Here is a 23,484-nt window from a genome sequence, read left to right as displayed (position 1 = left end):
ACCCGGCACAGCCAGAAGAGGACTGGCCACCCCTCATAGCCTGGTTCCTCTCTAGGTTTCTTCCTAGGTTTTGGCCTTTCTAGGGAGTTTTTCCTAGCCACCGTGCTTCTACACCTGCATTCTAGCTGTTTGGGGTTTTAGGCTGGGTTTCTGTACAGCACTTCGAGATATTATCTGATGTACGAAGGGCTATATAAAATAAAATTGATTGATTGATTGAAGTCCAGGATCGTTAGGATAGTCAGTTTTACGAGGGTATGTTTGGCAGCATGAGTGAAGGAGACTTTGTTGCGAAATAGGAAGCCGATTCTAGATTTAATTTTGGATTGGAGATGCTTAATGTGAGTCTGGAAGGAGAGTTTACAGTCTAACCAGACACCTAGGTATTTGTAATTGTCCACATATTCTAAGTCAGAACCGTCCAGAGAAGTGATGCTAGTCGGGCGGGCAGGTGCGGGCAGCGATTGGTTGAAGAACATGCACTTGGTTTTACTAGCGTTTAAGAGCAGTTGGAGGCCACGGAAGGAGTGTTGTATGGCATTGAAGCTCGCTTGGAGGTTTGTAAGCAGAGTGTCCAAAGAAGGGCCAGATGTACACAGAACGGTGTCATCTGCGTAGAGGTAGATCAGAGAATCACCAGCAGCAAGAGCGACATCATTGATATATACAGAGAAAAGAGTCCGCCCAAGAATTGAACCCTGTGGCACCCACATAGAAACTGCCAGAGGTCCGGACAACAGGCCCTCCGACTTGTCACACTGAACTCTATCTGAGAAGTAGTTGGTGAACCAGGCAAGGCAGTCATGAGAGAAGCCAAGGCTTTTGAGTCTGCCGATAAGAATGTGGTGATTGACCGAGTTGAAAGCCTTAGCCAGGTCGATGAAGACGGCTGCACAGTACTGTCTTTTATCGATGGCGGTTATGATATCGTTTAGGACCTTGAGTGTTGCTGAGGTGCACCCATGACCAGCTCTGAAACCAGATTGCATAGTGGAGAAGGTAAGGTGAGATTCAAAATGGTCGGTGATCTGTTTGTTAACTAGGCTTTCGAAGATTTTAGTAAGGCAGGGTAGGATGGATATAGATCTATAACAGTTTGGGACTAGAGTGTCTCCCCCTTTGAAGAGGGGCTTTCCGATCTTTGGGGATCTCAGACGATACGGAAGAGAGGAAGAGAGGCTGCTGGGGGTGCTGAGCTGTTGACCGGGGTAGGGGTAGCCAGGTGGAAAGCATGGCCAGCCATAGAAAAATGCTTATTGAACATTTCAATTACTGTGGATTTATCGGTGGTGACAGTGGTTCATAGCCCCAATGCAGTGGGCAGTGGGCAGCTGGGAGGAGGTGCTCTTATTCTCTACATGTCCCAAAACGTTTTGGAATTAGTGCTACAGGTTGCAAATTTCTGTTTGAAAAGTTAGCCTTATCTTTCTTTCCTAACTGGCTGAGTATATTGGTTCCTGACTTCCCTGAAAAGTTGCAAATCGCTGTGGCTTTTCGATGCTAATGCAGAACGCCACAGGATGTTTTTGCGCTGGTCCAGGGCAGACAGGTCTGGAGTGAACCAAGGGCTATATCTGTTCCTGGTTCTACATGTTTTGAATGGGGCATGCTTATTTAAGATGGTGAGGAAAGAACTTTTGAAGAGCAACAAGGCATCCTCTACTGATGGGATGAGGTCAATATCCTTCCAGGATACCCGGGCCAGATCGATTAGCGAGTCCTGCTCGCTGAAGTGTTTTAGGGAGTGTGTTTGACAGTTTGACATCAGCACAGCAGGTATTTATATAGTAGTGTTTATTAGGTTACCTCATCAGCATAACAGGTATTTATATAGTGTGTCACGTTCCTGACCTATTTATGTTAGTTTGTTATGTGTGTTAGTTGGTCAGGACGTGAGGTTGGGTGGGCATTCTATGTTTTCTGTTTCTGTGTTGGTTTTGGGTTGCCTGGTATGGCTCTTAATTAGAGGCAGGTGTTTGGCGTTCCTCTAATTAAGAGTCATATTTAGGTAGGCGTTGTCACAGTGTTCGTTGTGGGTGATTGTCTTCCGTGTCTGTGTCTGTACACCACGCGGGACTGTTTACGGTTTGTTCGGTTTTGTGTAGTCTATGTTTCCTATTCGTGCGTTCTTCTTGTTTTATGTAAGTTCGTCGTTTAGGTCTGTCTACACCGTTTGTTGTTTTTGTTAGTTTATCAAGTTTGTGTTTTCGTTAAATAAATATGTCTTTTCACTACGCTGCGCCTTGGTTCCCTCAATACTCCTCCTCTTCCGAAGATGAAGAGGAGGAGGAATGCCGTTACATAGTGGTGTTATAATGTTACCCCATCATCAGAGCAGGTATTTATATAGTAATAATTTACGAAGCGCACCTACACTGATACCCGTTATAATATCAGGAGATTCAAATAAGGGTTAGGGTTAGGGTTAGGGTTAGGGGGGGTTAGGGTTAGGGGGAGGTTAGGGTTAGGGGGGGTAGGGTTAGGGTTAGGGTTAGCTTTAGGGATAGGGTTAGGGTTAGAGTTAGGGTTAGGGGGAGTTAGGGTTAGGGTTAGGGTTAGGGTTAGGGTTTAGGGTGAGGGTGAGGGGTGAGGGTGAGGGTTAGGGGTGAGGGTTAGGGGTTAGGGATAGGGGTTAGGGTTAGGGATACACATGTCTCACCTCCTAGAACTACTCCACAGATCAACAGAGACCTCATGATGGAACGGGTACCTAGAGAGACAGAGACACAGAGAGAGACACAGAGAGAGAGAGAAGGATGTTATTTCTTCTTAGCCCATCAGGGTCATTCCCTCTGGTGTTGCTATAGTAACAGCTACAGGGTCACTTTGAAAATGAACCACTCTCACCAGTCTGGTACAAATGTAAAGGACATCATGAAGATGATGGCGTCGGAGGAGATGGCTGCCGTTTTACGAACCAATTGTGTGTGTTGTTTTGCATTATTTGTAATTTATTTTGAACATAATGTTTCTGCCACCGTGTGTTATGACCAAAAAGAGCTTCTGGATATCAGGACAACGATTACTCACCCCGTACTGGGCAATACTTTTACTTCAATGAGTCGGACAGGAATGATTTACTTCAGACGCCCGACAAGGCCTTCATTCGTAAGAGAAAGAGACGAAGATCGAGGTGCCTTGCAAGGCTCCAACGCCGAGCGGGTAATCTCCCTTTACCATCGGTCCTATTAGCCAACGTACAATCAATGGAACATTTTCTACCAATGAGACATTAGAAACGGTAATATCTTATGTTTCACTGAGTCGTGGCTGAACGGTGACATACAGCTGGCGGGTTTTACGCTTTTCGGCAGGATAGAACAGCAGCCTCTGGTAAGACAAGGGGTGTTTATTTGTAAACAACAGCTGGTGCACGAAATCTAAGGTAATCTTGGGGTTTTCTCGCCTGAGGTAGAGTATCTCGTGATAAGTTGTTGACCACATTATTTACCAAGAGAGTGTTCATCTATATTTCTTCGTAGCTGTCTATTAACAACCACAATCCGATGTTGGCACTAAGACCGCACTCAATGAGCTGTATACGGCCATAAGCAAACAAGAAAACGCTCATCCAGAGGCGGCGCTCCTAGTGGCCGGGGACATTAATGCAGGGAAACTTAAATCTGCTTTACTTAATTTCTACCAACATGTTAAATGTGCAACCAGAGGGGAAAAAATCTCTCCTGCTTTCACGGAGCGGGACTCTAACCCGGAAGTTTATAAGAAATCCCTCTATGCCCTCCAACGAATCATCAAGCAAGCAAAGCATCAATACAGGACAAAGATTGAATCGTACTACACCGGCTCTGGTGCTCGTCGGATGTGGAAGGGCTCACTGTTACAGACTACAAAGGGAAGCCCAGCCGCGAGCTGCCTAGTGACACGAGCCTACCAGACGGGCAAATTACTTCTATGCTCGCTTCAAGGCAAGTAACACTGAAACATGCATGAGAGCATCAGCTGTTCCGGACGACTGTGTGATCACGCTCTCCGTAGCCGATGTGAGTATGACGTTTAAAAAGTTCAACATCCACAAGGTCGCAGGGCTAGACGGGTTACCAGGACGTGTACTCCGAGCATAAGCTGACCAACTGGCAAGTGTCTTCACTGACGTTTTCAATCTGTCCCTGACTGAGTCTGTGATACCAACATGTTTCAAGCAGACCACCATAGTCCCTGTGCCCAAGAACACCAAGGTAACGTGCCTAAATGACCACCAACCTGTGGCACTCACATCTGTAGCAATGAAGTGCTTTGAAAGGCTGGTCATGGCTCACATCAACAGCATCCTCCCCGATACCCTAGACCCACTCCAATTTGCATACCACCCCAACAGATCCACAGATGGTGGAATCTCTATTGCACTCAACGCTGCCTTTTCTCACCTGGACAAAAGGAACACCGATGTGAGAATGCTATTCACTGACTACAGCTCAGCGTTCAACACCATAGTGCCCTCAAAGCTCATCACTAAGCTAAGGACCCGGGGACTAAACACCTCCCTCTGCAACTGGATCCTGGAATTCCTAACGAACCTTCCCAAATTTGTAAGGGTAGGTAACAAAACATCTGCCACGCTGATCCTCAACACGGTGGCCCCTCAGGGGTGCGTGCTCAGTCCCCTCCTGTACTCCCTGTTCACTCATGACTGCATGGCCAGGCACGACTACAGCACCATCATCAAGTTTGCCGATGACACAACTGTGGTAGGCCTCATCTCCAACAACGAGGAGACAGCCTGTAGGGTAACTCAGTAAAATCCCTGAAATGGTTGTGTTTATCATTTTGTTCAGTGTATTAGACCTACTGCACAAACTTCATTCCTAATGAACTGTATTTATTAATGTTGCGTAGGCTTAGCCAGGTGGAAAAAAACAAAAGAGAGATCGCTCCAGAGACAACTGATTGGGTTTCTTTTAAACCAAGGGAAAGTATGTGATTGGGTGAGGGAAAAGGAGCAGTTGTGTCTTCAGATTGACGACTGATTGGCGACTGATGACTGCCACCTGTGACTAGGGCAGAAGGAGAGAAAACAAACAACACAGAATACCTGTATCCGTAACAAATACCTAACAGTAATATCTAACCATTTCACAACAATACACACAAATCTAAAGAAAAGGAATGGAATTAAAACTTCTTCAGGGTCAACTTTTCTCCATTTCCGCCTGATTGAAAAGGATGTGATTGAGTAAGGGATTGACATGGACAGAGTAAACTGCCTGTTGCTCAGGCCCTGAAGCCAGGGTGTAAATATAATTGGTACCATTGGAAAGAAAACACTCTGAATTTATAGAAATGTTAAAATAATGTAGGAGACTATAACACAATAGATATGGTAGGAGAAATTCCAAAGAAAAACCAACCTGATTTTTTTTTGAGAACCCATGCTCTCCATTAGAACGTATAGGGGGAAAAATTGAATCTATGGCTTCCACTGGATGTCAGTAGTCTTTGTTCAAGGTTTCAGGCTTGTTTCTTCCCAAACGAGGAAGAATTATGAGTATTAGTACTGGGACTCAGAGTTGGAAATCAGTCTATGCGAGCGCGGCAAAGAGTACTCGCACCTGCTAATATAATATTTTCCTATTGAACATACTTCTTTCCGTATTAAATATTATAGTTTAATTAAATTTTAGGGTACCTGAGGATTACATTGACTTGTTTTAACAAAGTTTAGCGGTAACTTTTTGGATTCTTTTCTCTGCGTGTTGAACGAGTGGATTACTCAAATCGATGGCACCAACTAAACTGACTTTTTGGGATATAAAGAAGGATTTTACCTAACAAAACAACACTACATGTTGTAGCTGGGACCCTTTGGATGACAAATCAGAGGAAGATTTTCAAAAAGTAAGTGAACATTTAATCGCTATTTGTGAATTTATGAAACCTGTGCTGGTGGAAAAATATTTTGATGTTGGGCACTGTACTCAAACAATCACATGGCATGCTTTCGCTGTAAAGCCTATTGTAAATCAGACAGTGGAGTTAGATTAACAAGAATTTAAGCTTTTAACCGATACAAGACACTTGTATGTTCCTAAATGTTTAATATCCATAATTTTTATGATCATTTATTTAAATTGCGTGCCCTCCAGTGTCACCGGAAGTTGTCCCGCTAGCGGGACGCCTATTAAGAATATATAAATATTTGGCGAGCAATGACAGAGCGGCATAGATTTAGATACAGTAGAATAGGATAGAATACAGTATATACATATGAGATGAGTAATGCAAAATATGTAAACATTATTAAAGTGACTAGTGTTCCATTAATGGTCATTCCTAAAATGGCCAGTAATTCCACATCTATGTAGATGGCGTGATGCGACTACAATTAACATGATGACTGTTATTTTATCAAATCAATTAACTATGTTTAAAAATTATGTGATTAAATTAATCATTTAACAATTAACTCATTATTAACTTGGGGCACCGCGGAAAAAGTCTGTTTAATGAGTTACCGTTTCTCAAATTAACTCAACACTTTATCAAAATATATCATTATCATACCAGTCATCCATTAATAATTTCTTCATATCAGTCTCATTCTGAATGTCGTTGACCTTGTAATTCTGCACGAACCCTAACCTAAATGATGATTCAGCAAAACACAAAGTGGCTTAATTATTTATTTACTAACTAGCTACATAACCACACAGAAAAACATAAACACTCACACGGTATTATTATTGATTATTAACATAATGCATTAAAACGGTCCCAAGTGGACTAACAAAGCAGTTTGGTTATAACAAAATGGAGAATTCCTGAAAGAGAGGGAAAGGGAATTCAACTGTCGGGACATTTGTAAGCTACACTCACGGAAATACAAATACAGAGCACCCTAATAACCACTTATTCAGAAAAGGAATGCAATACATATTTACACGTAGCTGTCCTTGATCATCGTGGTTGTAAGACTATGTCCACCAGAGGTCACAATGTATTTTGTAGTGCTTCTTAGGTTGTTGTGGTTGTTAGAATGGATAGATCAGATGTACCAATGGTTGTTTGATGAGATCTTCCTTGTGTCTTTGGTCAAAGTTCTAGACTTTCAAATACAGTGGTTACTGACTGGATAAAACTTTATATGAAATACAATTTCTCATTTAGAAGGCTAAAATCACATTGCTATCTTTTCACAAATATTTTCATATTTAATTATTTAAGTTGTACAACATTTAGATGTAAATCCAATAACTAGGATGTGTACACTCGCAGAGTTACAGTTGTCTTGTTATACCATCCTTAATGACATAATAAAACAATAATAAAACAACAAATGACATGACATGATCATGAACATCCCCACCAACCATTTCTCAATCAGGTTCACTTCTTGGCGCTATGTATCCCGTTACCAGGATCATTTTCCAACCATTGAATTGCAGAGCACCAAATTCAAAAAATAATAAAAAAAAATATTCATAATCATGCAATCACAAGTGAAATATACCAAAACACAGCTTAGCTTGTTGTTAATCCACCTATCGTGCCAGATTTGGAAAATATGCTTTACAGCGAAAGCAATCCAAGTGTTTGTGAGTGTATCAGTCAATGCTAGAACAGTTAGCATTAAATTAGCTTGGTCACGAAAGTCAGAAAAGCAATAAAATTAATCGCTTACCTTTGATAATGTTTGTACTCACGAGACTCCCAGTTACACAATAAATGTTATTTTTGTTCGATGAATATTAGTTTTATAACAAAAAAATGCCATTTGGGTTGCGCGTTATGTTCAGAAAACCACAGCCTCGTTCCGTTCCTGAAAGGCAGACAAATTCCAAAAAGTATCCGTAATGTTCGTAGAAACATGTCAAACGTTTTTTATAATCAATCCTCAGGTTGTTTTTAACATGCATAATCGATAATATTTCAACCGGAGGATAACCTACTCAATAAAAGAGAGAAGAAAAATGTCGAGCTACCCCTCTCGCGCCAGGAACTAATCAAAGGACACCTGACTCGTTTTGAAAAATCTCACTAATTTTTCAAAATAAAAGCCTGAAACTATGTCTAAAGCCTGGTCACAGCCTGAGGAAGCCATCGGAAAAGGAATCTGGTTGATACGCCTTTAAATGGAGGAGGGGCAGGTAACAGAACAGGGATTTTTTTTTTTTTAAAGCATCTCCGGGTTGGATTTCCTCAGGTTTTCGCCTGCAAAATCAGTTCTGTTATACTCACAGACAATATTTTGACAGTTTTGGAAACTTTAGAGTGTTTTCTATCCTAATCTGTCAATTATATGCATATTCTAGCATGTGGGCCTGAGAAATAGGCCATTTACATTGGGAACGTTATTTTTCCAAACATAAAAATTCTGCCTCCTAGCATCAAGAAGTTAAGAACCAGTCTTTCAAAGTATTTCATGATCAGTGACATGAGAGCAACAGGTTGGTAATGGTTGAATTCAGTCAGGGGAGATTTTTGGGGGATTGGGGACTATGGTAGATGTTTTCCATAGGGTGGGGATAGCAATAGGTCAAACAGTCAGTCCATAACATAAGGAGACATGAACTGTTACGTGGTTATACAGCATTTCTGAGATCTTTATACAAAATGCTGTCTGATCCAGGATTCATACAGGTTCAAGTTCAATGTAATTAACTGATTAATGCTTCATATATGTTATAATGATGACTTACACTGCCATAAATGCAAAGACAGAAAAGTAATGTTTTACATCACACGATTTTCAACAAATCTGTCAAAACACCAACCAGGATAAAGGGTTAAACCTAGGTTTTAAATAAACTTGTGAATTTGATTGAATATAGCTATGATCCTCCTTATATCTTAAAGGTAATGACATGAAAATACTGGCAGATAATTATCAACAGTGTAGGAAATCCTCACTGGTACCCTAGTTTATAGAAAGACACTGATACAAATACCGGTCATTGAAATTATAAATAATTTGTGAGTCACAACATGCAATAGATCAGTCATCCATTCATTGCTAAGATCATTGATCTCCTGAACAAGATATCGATTTAACATTCTTTCTGAGCCCCCAAATGTTTGGATACACTGGTAAAGTCTTGTTAGCTAGCTAACTGAACAAAGAGCAAACAAATGGTTGGCGGCCCACGATTAGTTTTAGAACGGCCCGCGACATGGTTTATGAAGACAAACATGTGGCCCGCGACATGGTTTATGAAGACAAACATGTGGCCCGCGACATGGTTTATGAAGACAAACATGTGGCCCGCCAATGGAAGATAAAAACAAAGCATTATATCTTTTGAATGGTTTTTGTTTTCTCTGTAGTAATGGTGAAACCATGGCAGTCACAAATCTGCAACGCTTCTTCTGTCTATGGCACTCGGATGCAGCGATACAGCAAAGCATAATCATTAAAACTGTGTTTTCATCTAAGCACACTTGTGCTCCCAAAGGAAACTTCCAGGTTGCACAGCAAAATATTTAGAAGCATGTGCAACCAAAATGGTTGCAGTTTAGAGGCCTGTCCTCATATGCCACACATACACCCTACCAGCGTGAAACAGCAGGCCTCCCGTCAGCAATACATTATTGATACAATACTAGAATACAGCACACACCCTGTCTCCCTCCCCCCCTCTCTCACTCCCTCCTCCTCTCTCACAACCCCTCTTCTCTAGATTTAGCCTTTAACTGCTTTAATTAAACTAGCCTGTCTCTCTGCTGATTTAGCCTTTAACTGCTTTAGTTCAACTAGCCTGTCTCTCTGCTGATTTAGCCTTTAACTGCTTTAATTAAACTAGCCTGCCTCTCTGCTGATTTAGCCTTTAACTGCTTTAATTAAACTAGCCTGTCTCTCTGCTGATTTAGCCTTTAACTGCTTTAATTAAACTAGCCTGTCTCTGCTGATATAGCCTTTAACTGCTTTAATTAAACTAGCCTGTCTCTCTAATGATTTAGCCTTTAAATGCTTTAATTAAACTACCCTGTCTCTCTGCTGATTTAGCCTTTAACTGCTTTAGCTAAACTAGCCTGTCTCTCTCTTGATTCAGCATTTAACTGCTTTAATTAAACTAGCCTGCCTCTCTGCTGATTCAGCATTTAACTGCTTTAGTTAAACTAGCCTGTCCCTCTGCTGATTTAGCCTTTAACTGCTTTAGCTAAACTAGCCTGTCTCTCTGCTGATTTAGCCTTTAACTGCTTTAGCTAAACTAGCCTGTATCTCTCTCTTGATTCAGCATTTAACTGCTTTAATTAAACTAGCCTGTCTCTCTGCTGATTTAGCCTTTATCTGCTTTAGCTAAACTAGCCTGTCTCTCGGCTGATTTAGCCTTTAACTGCTTTAGCTAAACTAGCCTGTATCTCTCTCTTGATTCAGCATTTAACTGCTTTAATTAAACTAGCCTGTCTCTCTGCTGATTTAGCCTTTAACTGCTTTAGTTAAACTAGCCTGTCTCTCTGCTGATTTAGCCTTTAACTGCTTTAATTAAACTAGCCTGTCTCTCTGCTGATTCAGCATTTAACTGCTTTAATTAAACTAGCCTATCTCTCTGCTGATTTAGCCTTTAACTGCTTTAGTTAAACTAGCCTGTCTCTCTGCTGATTCAGCATTTAACTGCTTTAATTAAACTAGCCTGTCTCTCTGCTGATTTAGCCTTTAACTGCTTTAGTTAAACTAGCCTGTCTCTCTCTCTTGATTCAGCATTTAACTGCTTTAATTAAACTAGCCTGCCTCTCTGCTGATTTAGCCTTTAACTGCTTTAATTAAACTAGCCTGTCTCTGCTGATATAGCCTTTAACTGCTTTAATTAAAGTAGCCTGTCTCTCTGCTGATTTAGCCTTTAAATGCTTTAATTAAACTAGCCTGTCTCTCTCTGCTGATTTAGCCTTTAACTGCTTTAGCTAAACTAGCCTGTCTCTCTGCTGATTTAGCCTTTAACTGCTTTAGCTAAACTAGCCTGTCTCTCTGCTGATTTAGCCTTTAACTGCTTTAGCTAAACTAGCCTGTATCTCTCTCTTGATTCAGCATTTAACTGCTTTAATTAAACTAGCCTGCCTCTCTGCTGATTTAGCCTTTAACTGCTTTAATTAAACTAGCCTGTCTCTCTGCTGATTTAGCCTTTAACTGCTTTAATTAAACTAGCCTGTCTCTCTGCTGATTTAGCCTTTACCTGCTTTAATTAAACTAGCCTGTCTCTCTGCTGATTTAGCATTTAACTGCTTTAATTAAACTAGCCTGTCTCTCTGCTGATTTAGCCTTTAACTGCTTTAATTAAACTAGCCTGTCTCTCTGCTGATTTAGCCTTTAACTGCTTTAATTAAACTAGCCTGTCTCTGCTGATTTAGCCTTTAACTGCTTTAATTAAACTAGCCTGTCTCTCTGCTGATTTAGCCTTTAAATGCTTTAATTAAACTAGCCTGTCTCTCTGCTGATTTAGCCTTTAACTGCTTTAGCTAAACTAGCCTGTCTCTCTCTTGATTCAGCATTTAACTGCTTTAGTTAAACTAGCCTGTCTCTCTGCTGATTTAGCCTTTATCTGCTTTAGCTAAACTAGCCTGTCTCTCGGCTGATTTAGCCTTTAACTGCTTTAGCTAAACTAGCCTGTATCTCTCTCTTGATTCAGCATTTAACTGCTTTAATTAAACTAGCCTGTGTCTCTCTCTTGATTCAGCATTTAACTGCTTTAATTAAACTAGCCTGCCTCTCTGCTGATTTAGCCTTTAACTGCTTTAATTAAACTAGCCTGTCTCTGCTGATATAGCCTTTAACTGCTTTAATTAAAGTAGCCTGTCTCTCTGCTGATTTAGCCTTTAAATGCTTTAATTAAACTAGCCTGTCTCTCTGCTGATTTAGCCTTTAACTGCTTTAGCTAAACTAGCCTGTCTCTCTGCTGATTTAGCCTTTAACTGCTTTAGCTAAACTAGCCTGTCTCTCTGCTGATTTAGCCTTTAACTGCTTTAGCTAAACTAGCCTGTATCTCTCTCTTGATTCAGCATTTAACTGCTTTAATTAAACTAGCCTGTCTCTCTGCTGATTTAGCCTTTAACTGCTTTAGCTAAACTAGCCTGTCTCTCTCTTGATTCAGCATTTAACTGCTTTAGTTAAACTAGCCTGTCTCTCTGCTGATTTAGCCTTTATCTGCTTTAGCTAAACTAGCCTGTCTCTCGGCTGATTTAGCCTTTAACTGCTTTAGCTAAACTAGCCTGTATCTCTCTCTTGATTCAGCATTTAACTGCTTTAATTAAACTAGCCTGTCTCTCTGCTGATTTAGCCTTTAACTGCTTTAGTTAAACTAGCCTGTCTCTCTGCTGATTTAGCCTTTAACTGCTTTAATTAAACTAGCCTGTCTCTCTGCTGATTCAGCATTTAACTGCTTTAATTAAACTAGCCTATCTCTCTGCTGATTTAGCCTTTAACTGCTTTAGTTAAACTAGCCTGTCTCTCTGCTGATTCAGCATTTAACTGCTTTAATTAAACTAGCCTGTCTCTCTGCTGATTTAGCCTTTAACTGCTTTAGTTAAACTAGCCTGTCTCTCTCTCTTGATTCAGCATTTAACTGCTTTAATTAAACTAGCCTGCCTCTCTGCTGATTTAGCCTTTAACTGCTTTAATTAAACTAGCCTGTCTCTGCTGATATAGCCTTTAACTGCTTTAATTAAAGTAGCCTGTCTCTCTGCTGATTTAGCCTTTAAATGCTTTAATTAAACTAGCCTGTCTCTCTCTGCTGATTTAGCCTTTAACTGCTTTAGCTAAACTAGCCTGTCTCTCTGCTGATTTAGCCTTTAACTGCTTTAGCTAAACTAGCCTGTCTCTCTGCTGATTTAGCCTTTAACTGCTTTAGCTAAACTAGCCTGTATCTCTCTCTTGATTCAGCATTTAACTGCTTTAATTAAACTAGCCTGCCTCTCTGCTGATTTAGCCTTTAACTGCTTTAATTAAACTAGCCTGTCTCTCTGCTGATTTAGCCTTTAACTGCTTTAATTAAACTAGCCTGTCTCTCTGCTGATTTAGCCTTTACCTGCTTTAATTAAACTAGCCTGTCTCTCTGCTGATTTAGCATTTAACTGCTTTAATTAAACTAGCCTGTCTCTCTGCTGATTTAGCCTTTAACTGCTTTAATTAAACTAGCCTGTCTCTCTGCTGATTTAGCCTTTAACTGCTTTAATTAAACTAGCCTGTCTCTGCTGATTTAGCCTTTAACTGCTTTAATTAAACTAGCCTGTCTCTCTGCTGATTTAGCCTTTAAATGCTTTAATTAAACTAGCCTGTCTCTCTGCTGATTTAGCCTTTAACTGCTTTAGCTAAACTAGCCTGTCTCTCTCTTGATTCAGCATTTAACTGCTTTAGTTAAACTAGCCTGTCTCTCTGCTGATTTAGCCTTTATCTGCTTTAGCTAAACTAGCCTGTCTCTCGGCTGATTTAGCCTTTAACTGCTTTAGCTAAACTAGCCTGTATCTCTCTCTTGATTCAGCATTTAACTGCTTTAATTAAACTAGCCTGTGTCTCTCTCTTGATTCAGCATTTAACTGCTTTAATTAAACTAGCCTGCCTCTCTGCTGATTTAGCCTTTAACTGCTTTAATTAAACTAGCCTGTCTCTGCTGATATAGCCTTTAACTGCTTTAATTAAAGTAGCCTGTCTCTCTGCTGATTTAGCCTTTAAATGCTTTAATTAAACTAGCCTGTCTCTCTGCTGATTTAGCCTTTAACTGCTTTAGCTAAACTAGCCTGTCTCTCTGCTGATTTAGCCTTTAACTGCTTTAGCTAAACTAGCCTGTCTCTCTGCTGATTTAGCCTTTAACTGCTTTAGCTAAACTAGCCTGTATCTCTCTCTTGATTCAGCATTTAACTGCTTTAATTAAACTAGCCTGTCTCTCTGCTGATTTAGCCTTTATCTGCTTTAGCTAAACTAGCCTGTCTCTCTGCTGATTTAGCCTTTAACTGCTTTAGCTAAACTAGCCTGTATCTCTCTCTTGATTCAGCATTTAACTGCTTTAATTAAACTAGCCTGTCTCTCTGCTGATTTAACCTTTATCTGCTTTAGCTAAACTAGCCTGTCTCTCGGCTGATTTAGCCTTTAACTGCTTTAGCTAAACTAGCCTGTCTCTGCTGATATAGCCTTTAACTGCTTTAATTAAACTAGCCTGTCTCTCTCTTGATTTAGCCTTTAACTGCTTTAGCTAAACTAGCCTGTCTCTCTGCTGATTTAGCATTTAACTGCTTTAGTTAAACTAGCCTGTCTCTCTGCTGATTCAGCATTTAACTGCTTTAGTTAAACTAGCCTGTATCTCTGCTGATTTAGCCTTTACCTGCTTTAGTTAAACTAGCCTGTATCTCTCTCTGCTGATTTAGCATTTACTACTAGCATATAGTATTTGTTCTCTCTGCATGGCCATCTAGCATCAAGCCTGTCCTCTCTAGCATGGCCATCTAGCATCATGACTGTTCTCTCTAGCATGGCCATCTAGCATCATGACTGTCCTCTCTAGTTCCGCCTTTTAGCACATTCCATACTCTACACCAGTTCTGCACTGTCCAGAACAGGGTTTCACAGGACAGAGTTTGGGAAACGGTCTAAGACAGGAAAGGCAAGGAACATACCTGAACTGTGTCCTCTGGAACCCAAACGTCCCGTCTCGTGCTCGACAAGCTTCCTGTTTATCTCGTCTCTGGACTGTGTTCTGTGGCGCTGGCTGATGGTGAATCTCAGTGTGTTGGTAGAGCTGTGATAGTAGTGGTGGTGACGTTATATGCTGCTTTTTTTTTATAGCTGCAGCCTGGGCTGGAGCACTGCAGACTGCTCAGGAGAGAAGAGAGGGAGGGAGAGTGCTGATTCGTCTCTCTCCTCTGCAGTGACTCAGCCAAGGACACCAGCCAGTACAGGAGGATCACAGAACATTATCGTTTCCTCTCCTTTCTTTTCCTATCCTCTCTTCATCACAATCTCCTTGAGGAGTGAGGACGCGAGGAGTATGCAATTGAGATTGTCCCCTAGTCCCCTCCCCGTTAGCCCAGACCAGAAAAAAATTGCCATTGAGATGTCTCCTTTCTCTACCGTCTTTGGGGAACCCTCTCCACGGGGCGGGGGTGATAAGCAGGCTAGAGCGGCCTAGCCACTACCAGAAAAAAATGAGGGAGTGGGATGCCTCACATTCTCTATCGTCTCTGACATGAACTATTATGTTTTGACTCAGAAGCCACCTTTGATTCTAAACTGCAGTTTCAGCTCAGCCAATAGGTGGCAGCATATCACCACAACAACAATACACTCTTAGAAAAAAAAGTTCCTTATAGAAACAAAAACGATTATATCGCTTGCTTCATGTATGGAACCCCCAAAGGTTCTACAGTACATAAAACCATTTTATAGGGTTCTTTGAGCAGAACCCTAGAGGTTCTTCTTCACTGAACCAAAATAGTTCCATATAGAACCCTGCATGGTGCCATTTATGAATTATGGCTAACTACTATTAAAGAATAATATTTTTTGCTAAGATATAATTTAATAAACAACTAAATAATGGACAAAAGAAAACCAGCATTGTTTTTTAAATTTGTTACTATATGCAAATATAGTTTGGAAATATGGTGACCAGGGAGGCATCTCTTTGTTTGAATGACGGCCCACGTCAACTCTGTCTGACCTCTTTACAATACATATACTTAGTTACAGTAAACAACAAAAATGTGTCCTCAACACCCTCAAACAGTGGACCTCATACATACAACTGAGACAAGCTGCAGTACATCATCCCTGGATGGAGGGCATGTTGTGGAATTAAGGGCCGTGCTCAACAGTAGTGGAATATTTTGAGGATGTGAAACCAGCAGCCCTCCAGTGGTCAGATCAATTCCGACTGTTTTCTTTTCTTCCAGTGCACGGTCTGGGAGTCGAACTGGCAACCTTTCGACCGCAGGTCCAACTCCTGCCGCAGGTCCAACTCCTGCCGCAGGTCCAACTCCTGCCGCAGGTCCAACTCCTGCCGCAGGTCCAACTCCTGCCGCAGGTCCAACTCCTGCCGCTGGTCCAACTCCTGCCGCAGGTCCAACTCCTGCCGCAGGTCCAACTCCTGCCGCAGGTCCAACTCCTGCCGCAGGTCCAACTCCTGCCGCAGGTCCAACTCCTTAGCCGCAGGTCCAACTCCTTAGCCGCAGGTCCAACTCCTGCCGCAGGTCCAACTCCTGCCGCAGGTCCAACTCCTGCCGCAGGTCCAACTCCTGCCGCAGGTCCAACTCTTTAGCCGCTGGTCCAACTCCTGCCGCAGGTCCAACTCCTTAGCCGCAGGTCCAACTCCTTAGCCGCAGGTCCAACTCTTTAGCCGCAGGTCCAACTCCTTAGCCGCTGATCCAACTCCTGCCGCAGGTCCAACTCCTTAGCCGCAGGTCCAACTCCTTAGCCGCAGGTCCAACTCCTTAGCCGCAGGTCCAACTCCTTAGCCGCAGGTCCAACTCTTTAGCCGCAGGTCCAACTCCTTAGCCGCAGGTCCAACTCCTTAGCCGCAGGTCCAACTCCTTAGCCGCAGGTCCAACTCCTTAGCCGCTGGTCCAACTCCTTAGCCGCAGGTCCAACTCCTTAGCCGCAGGTCCAACTCTTTAGCCGCAGGTCCAACTCCTTAGCCGCTGGAAACCGTCAGTGCAGTTTGGGTTGTTGCCTGACTGGTTCCAGAGAAGAAGAAAAGAGGAGCTAAAACAGTTTTCAGAAATAAGAGTTAATCTGCTAAAACCAAGACAAAACACTATGAGTGTACAAAACATTAGGAACATTAGGAACTTTCCATGACAAAGACCAAGTGAATCTAGGTGAAAGCTTTGATCCCTTGTTAATGTCACTTGTTAAATCCACTTTTAAATCCAATTTTCCTTGGAAAATAACTAATTTGCTGTGATCTATTGTCAGGCTATGTCATAATAGTATTCTAATTACTAATTCTATAGTCAGTCCACTGTCTGTCTCTCACAACAGTCTCTCTTATATTCTGTCCGCTGCCCAGTATTCAGGTATGTCCCTACCCCATTGCAGTTGACATTTAAAGAGGTTAAGGTTACGTTAGGGATTTGGTTATGTGTAAGGTTAGGGTTAGGGTTATGGTTTAGGGTAGGGAAATTCAAATCAAATCAAATCACATTTTATTAGGTCACATGCGCCGAATACAACAGGTGTAGACCTTACAGTGAAATGCTGACTTACTAGCCCCTAACCAACAATGCAGTTAAAAAAATACAAATAAGAAACAAAAGAAGCAAGAAGTTAAAAACAGTAAAATAACAATAGCGAGACTATGTACAGTTGAAGTCGAAAGTTTACATACACTTAGGTTGGAGTCATTAAAACTTGTTTTTTCAAAAACTCCACACATTTCTTGTTAACAAACTATAGTTTTGGCAAGTCGGTTAGGACATCTGCTATGTGCATGACACAAGTAATTTTCCCAACAATTGTTTACAGACAGATTATTTCACTTATAATTCACTGTGTCACAATTCCAGTGGGTCAGAAGTTTACATACACTAAGTTGACTGCCTTTAAACAGCTTGGAAAATTCCAGAAAATGATGTCATGGCTTTAGAAGCTTCTGATAGGCTAATTGACATCATTTGAGTCAATTGGAGGTGTACCTGTGGACGTATTTCAAGGCCTACCTTCAAACTCAGTGCCTCTTGCTTGACATCATGGGAAAATCAAAAGAAACTGGCCAAGACCTCAGGAAACAAATTGTAGACCTCGACAAGTCTTGTTCATCCTTGGGAGCAATTTCCAAATGCTTGAAGGTACCACGTTCATCTGTACAAACGATAGTACACAAGTAGAAACAACATGGGACCACGCAGCCTTCATAACTCTCAGGAAGGAGACGCGTTCTGTCTCCTAGAGATGAACGTACTTTGGTGCAAAAAGTGCAAATCAATCCCAGAACAACAGCAAAGGACCTTGTGAAGATTCTGGAGGAAACAGGTACAAAAGTATTTATATCCACAGTAAAACGAGTCCTATATCGACATAACCTGAAAGGCCGCTCAGCAAGGATTCCACTGCTCCAAAACCGTCATAAAAAAGCCAGACTATGGTTTGCAACTGCACATGGGGACAAAGATCCTACTTTTTGGAGAAATGTCCTTTGGTCTGATGAAACAAAAATAGAACTGTTTGGTCATAATGACCATCGTTATGTTTGGAGGAAAAAGGGGTAGTCTTGCAAGCCGAAGAACACCATCCCAACCGTGAAGCACGGGGGTGGCATCATGTTGTGGGTGTGCTTTGCTGCAGGAGGGACTGGTGCACTTCACAAAATAGACAAAATCATGAGGGAGGAAAATTAAGTGGATATATTGAAGCAACACCTCAAGACATCAGTCAGGAAGTTAAAGCTTGGTTGCAAATGGGTCTTCCAAATGGACATTGACCCCAAGCATACTTCCAAAGTTGTGGCAAAATGGCTTAAGTACAACAAAGTCAAGGTATTGGAGTGGCCATCACAAAGCCCTGACCTCAATCCTATAGAAAATGTGTGGGCAGAACTGAAAAAGCTTGTGCGAGCAAGGAGGCCTACAAACCTGACTCAGTTACACCAGCTCTGTCAGGAGGAATGGGCCACAATTCACCCAAATAATTGTGGGAAGCTTGTGGAAGGCTACCCGAAACGTTTGACCCAAGTTTAACAATTTAAAGGTAATGCTACCAAATACTTATTGAGTGTATGCAAACTTCTGACCCACTGGGAATGTGATGAAAGAAATAAAAGCTGAAATAAATCATTCTCTTGACTATTATTCTGACATTTTACATTCTTAAAATATAGTGGTGATCCTAACTGACGTAAGACAGGGAATTTTTGCTAGGATTAAATGTCAGGAATTGTGAAAAACTGAGTTTAAATGTATTTGGCTAAGGTGTATGTAAACTTCCGACTTCAACTGTACAGGGGTCACCAGTTAGTCAAAGTAGTTGAGGTAATATGTAAATGTAGGTAGAGTTATTAAAGTGACTATGCATAGATAATAACAGAGAGTAGCAGCGGCGTAAAAGGGGGGGGGGGGGGCAATACTAATAGTCTGGGTAGCCATTTGATTAGATGTTCAGGAGTCTTATTTTTATCTTATTTTTTTTTACCTTTATTCAACTAGGCGAGTAGACATTGTGAAAATTAATATTTGTGTCATTCTCAAAACTTTTGGCCACGACTGTACATAGCCCATCTGTAATTAGCCCATCCAACTACCTCATCCCAATATTGTTCTTTTTTTGTTGCTCCTTTGCACCCCAGTATCTCTACTTGCACATTCATCTTCTGCACATCTATCACTCCAGTGTTTAATTGCTAAATTGTAATTACCACGGCCTATTTATTGCCGTTCCTCCCTAATCTTACTACAGTTGCACACACTGTATATAGACTTGTTCTACTGTATTATTGACTGTATGTTTTGTTTATTCCATGTGTAACTCTGTGTTGTTGTATGTGTCCCACTGCTTTGCTTTATCTTGGCCAGGTTGCAGTTGTAAATGAGAACTTGTTCTCAACTGGTCTACCTGGTTAAATAAAGGGTTAGGGTTGTAAATGAGAACTTGTTCTCAACTGGCCGACCTGGTTAAATAAAGGGTTAGGGTTGTAAATGAGAACGTGTTCTCAACTGGCCTACCTGGTTAAATAAAGGGTTAGGGTTGTAAATGAGAACTTGTTCTCAACTGGCCGACCTGGTTAAATAAAGGGTTAGGGTTGTAAATGAGAACGTGTTCTCAACTGGCCTACCTGGTTAAATAAAGGGTTAGGGTTGTAAATGAGAACTTGTTCTCAACTGGCCTACCTGGTTAAATAAAGGGTTAGGGTTGTAAATGAGAACGTGTTCTCAACTGGCCACCTGGTTAAATAAAGGGTTAGGGTTGTAAATGAGAACTTGTTCTCAACTGGCCTACCTGGTTAAATAAAGGGTTAGGGTTGTAAATGAGAACTTGTTCTCAACTGGCCACCTGGTTAAATAAAGGGTTAGGGTTGTAAATGAGAACTTGTTCTCAACTGGCCGACCTGGTTAAATAAAGGGTTAGGGTTGTAAATGAGAACTTGTTCTCAACTGGCCGACCTGGTTAAATAAAGGGTTAGGGTTGTAAATGAGAACTTGTTCTCAACTAGCCGACCTGGTTAAATAAAGGGTTAGGGTTGTAAATGAGAACTTGTTCTCAACTGGCCACCTGGTTAAATAAAGGGTTAGGGTTGTAAATGAGAACTTGTTCTCAACTGGCCACCTGGTTAAATAAAGGGTTAGGGTTGTAAATGAGAACTTGTTCTCAACTGGCCTACCTGGTTAAATAAAGGGTTAGGGTTGTAAATGAGAACTTGTTCTCAACTGGCCTACCTGGTTAAATAAAGGGTTAGGGTTGTAAATGAGAACTTGTTCTCAACTGGCCACCTGGTTAAATAAAGGGTTAGGGTTGTAAATGAGAACTTGTTCTCAACTGGCCTACCTGGTTAAATAAAGGGTTAGGGTTGTAAATGAGAACTTGTTCTCAACTGACCTACCTGGTTAAATAAAGGGTTAGGGTTGTAAATGAGAACTTGTTCTCAACTGGCCACCTGGTTAAATAAAGGGTTAGGGTTGTAAATGAGAACTTGTTCTCAACTGGCCTACCTGGTTAAATAAAGGGTTAGGGTTGTAAATGAGAACTTGTTCTCAACTGGCCACCTGGTTAAATAAAGGGTTAGGGTTGTAAATGAGAACTTGTTCTCAACTGGCCACCTGGTTAAATAAAGGGTTAGGGTTGTAAATGAGAACTTGTTCTCAACTGGCCACCTGGTTAAATAAAGGGTTAGGGTTGTAAATGAGAACTTGTTCTCAACTGGCCTACCTGGTTAAATAAAGGGTTAGGGTTGTAAATGAGAACTTGTTCTCAACTGGCCTACCTGGTTAAATAAAGGGTTAGGGTTGTAAATGAGAACTTGTTCTCAACTACCTGGTTAAATAAAGGGTTAGGGTTGTAAATGAGAACTTGTTCTCAACTGGCCACCTGGTTAAATAAAGGGTTAGGGTTGTAAATGAGAACTTGTTCTCAACTGGCCACCTGGTTAAATAAAGGGTTAGGGTTGTAAATGAGAACTTGTTCTCAACTAGCCGACCTGGTTAAATAAAGGGTTAGGGTTGTAAATGAGAACTTGTTCTCAACTACCTGGTTAAATAAAGGGTTAGGGTTGTAAATGAGAACTTGTTCTCAACTGGCCACCTGGTTAAATAAAGGGTTAGGGTTGTAAATGAGAACTTGTTCTCAACTACCTGGTTAAATAAAGGGTTAGGGTTGTAAATGAGAACTTGTTCTCAACTACCTGGTTAAATAAAGGGTTAGGGTTGTAAATGAGAACTTGTTCTCAACTGGCCGACCTGGTTAAATAAAGGGTTAGGGTTGTAAATGAGAACTTGTTCTCAACTAGCCTTCCTGGTTAAATAAAGGGTTAGGGTTGTAAATGAGAACTTGTTCTCAACTGGCCACCTGGTTAAATAAAGGTGAAATAAAAAGAATAAGAAAATGTGGAGGATGCGGGCTGCAGGAGAAATCTCAGATAGGGGGGAGTGAGGCCTAAGAGTGTTTTATAAATAAGCAATAATGAAGGCTAGACACCAGAAGAGACAGCAGTGATAATGAAGGCTAGACAGCAGTAATAATGAAGGCTAGACAGCAGTAATAATGAAGGCTAGACACCAGAAGAGACAGCAGTAATAATGAAGGCTAGGCACCAGAAGAGACAACAGTAATAATGAAGCCTAGACACCAGAAGAGACAGCAGTGATAATGTAGGCTAGACACCAGAAGAGACAGCAGTAATAATGAAGACTAGACACCAGAAGAGACAGCAGTAATAATGAAGGCTAGACACCAGAAGAGACAGCAGTAATAATGAAGGCTAGACACCAGAAGAGACAGCAGTAATAATGAAGGCTAGACACCAGAAATAATGAAGGCTAGACACCAGAAGAGACAGCAGTGATAATGAAGGCTCGACACCAGAAGAGACAGCAGTGATAATGAAGGCTAGACACCAGAAGAGACAGCAGTAATAATGAAGACTAGACACCAGAAGAGACAGCAGTAATAATGAAGGCTAGACACCAGAAGAGACAGCAGTAATAATGAAGGCTAGACACCAGAAGAGACAGCAGTAATAATGAAGGCTAGACACCAGAAATAATGAAGGCTAGACACCAGAAGAGACAGCAGTGATAATGAAGGCTCGACACCAGAAGAGACAGCAGTGATAATGAAGACTAGACACCAGAAGAGACAGCAGTAATAATGAAGGCTAGACAGCAGTAATAATGAAGACTCGACACCAGAAGAGACAGCAGTATTAATGAAGGCTAGACACCAGAAGAGACAGCAGTAATAATGAAGGCTAGACACCAGAAATAATGAAGGCTAGACACCAGAAGAGACAGCAGTGATAATGAAGGCTCGACACCAGAAGAGACAGCAGTGATAATGAAGGCTAGACACCAGAAGAGACAACAGTAATAATGAAGGCTAGACACCAGAAGAGACAGCAGTGATAATGAAGGCTAGACACCAGAAAAGACAGCAGTGATAATGAAGGCTAGACACCAGAAGAGACAGCAGTGATAATGAAGGCTAGACACCAGAAGAGACAGCAGTGATAATGAAGGCTAGACACCAGAAGAGACAGCAGTGATAATGAAGGCTAGACACCAGAAGAGACAGCAGTGATAATGAAGGCTAGACACCAGAAGAGACAGCAGTAATAATGAAGGCTATACACCAGAAGAGACAACAGTAATAATGAAGGCTAGACACCAGAAGAGACAGCAGTGATAATGAAGGCTAGACACCAGAAGAGACAGCAGTGATAATGAAGGCTAGACACCAGAAGAGACAGCCCTAATAATGAAGGCTAGACACCAGAAGAGACAGCAGTGATAATGAAGGCTAGACACCAGAAGAGACAGCAGTGATAATGAAGTCTAGACACCAGAAGAGACAACAGTAATAATGAAGGCTAGACACCAGAAGAGACAGCAGTAATAATGAAGGCTAGACACCAGAAGAGACAGCAGTGATAATGAAGGCTAGACACCAGAAGAGACAACAGTAATAATGAAGGCTAGACAGCAGTAATAATGAAGGCTAGACACCAGAAGAGACAGCAGTAATAATGAAGGCTAGACACCAGAAGAGACAGCAGTGATAATGAAGGCTAGACAGCAGTAATAATGAAGGCTAGACACCAGAAGAGACAACAGTAATAATGAAGGCTAGACACCAGAAGAGACAGCAGTAATAATGAAGGCTAGACACCAGAAGAGACAGCAGTAATAATGAAGGCTAGACACCAGAAGAGACAACAGTAATAATGAAGGCTAGACAGCAGTAATAATGAAGGCTAGACACCAGAAGAGACAGCAGTAATAATGAAGGCTAGACACCAGAAGAGACAGCAGTGATAATGAAGGCTAGACACCAGAAGAGACAGCAGTGATAATGAAGGCTAGACAGCAGTAATAATGAAGGCTAGACACCAGAAGAGACAACAGTGA

At 41.4% G+C, this 23,484-nt stretch overlaps 1 protein-coding gene across 1 annotated transcript in view; it reads right to left on the bottom strand.

Annotated features, from left to right (window-relative positions):
* Positions 1-14,995, bottom strand: part of LOC129867926 (thy-1 membrane glycoprotein-like) — a 31,967-nt gene extending 16,972 nt beyond the window's left edge. The window contains exons 1-2 of the mRNA XM_055941414.1: positions 14,554-14,995; positions 2,660-2,710 (exon numbers count right to left, since the gene is read on the bottom strand). Of these exons, the coding sequence (XP_055797389.1) occupies positions 2,660-2,696 (37 nt within the window). The 5' untranslated portion in view covers positions 2,697-2,710; positions 14,554-14,995. The remainder of the gene's footprint in view (positions 1-2,659; positions 2,711-14,553) is intronic.
* Between the last annotated feature and the right edge of the window lie 8,489 nt (positions 14,996-23,484).

Source organism: Salvelinus fontinalis, chromosome 13, assembly GCF_029448725.1.
Source record: "Salvelinus fontinalis isolate EN_2023a chromosome 13, ASM2944872v1, whole genome shotgun sequence".
In the NCBI taxonomy this organism is placed as follows: Eukaryota; Metazoa; Chordata; class Actinopteri; order Salmoniformes; family Salmonidae; genus Salvelinus; species Salvelinus fontinalis.
The sequence above is the reverse complement of the archived record's forward strand: the minus strand, read 5'-3'. Positions and strand labels throughout refer to the sequence as shown.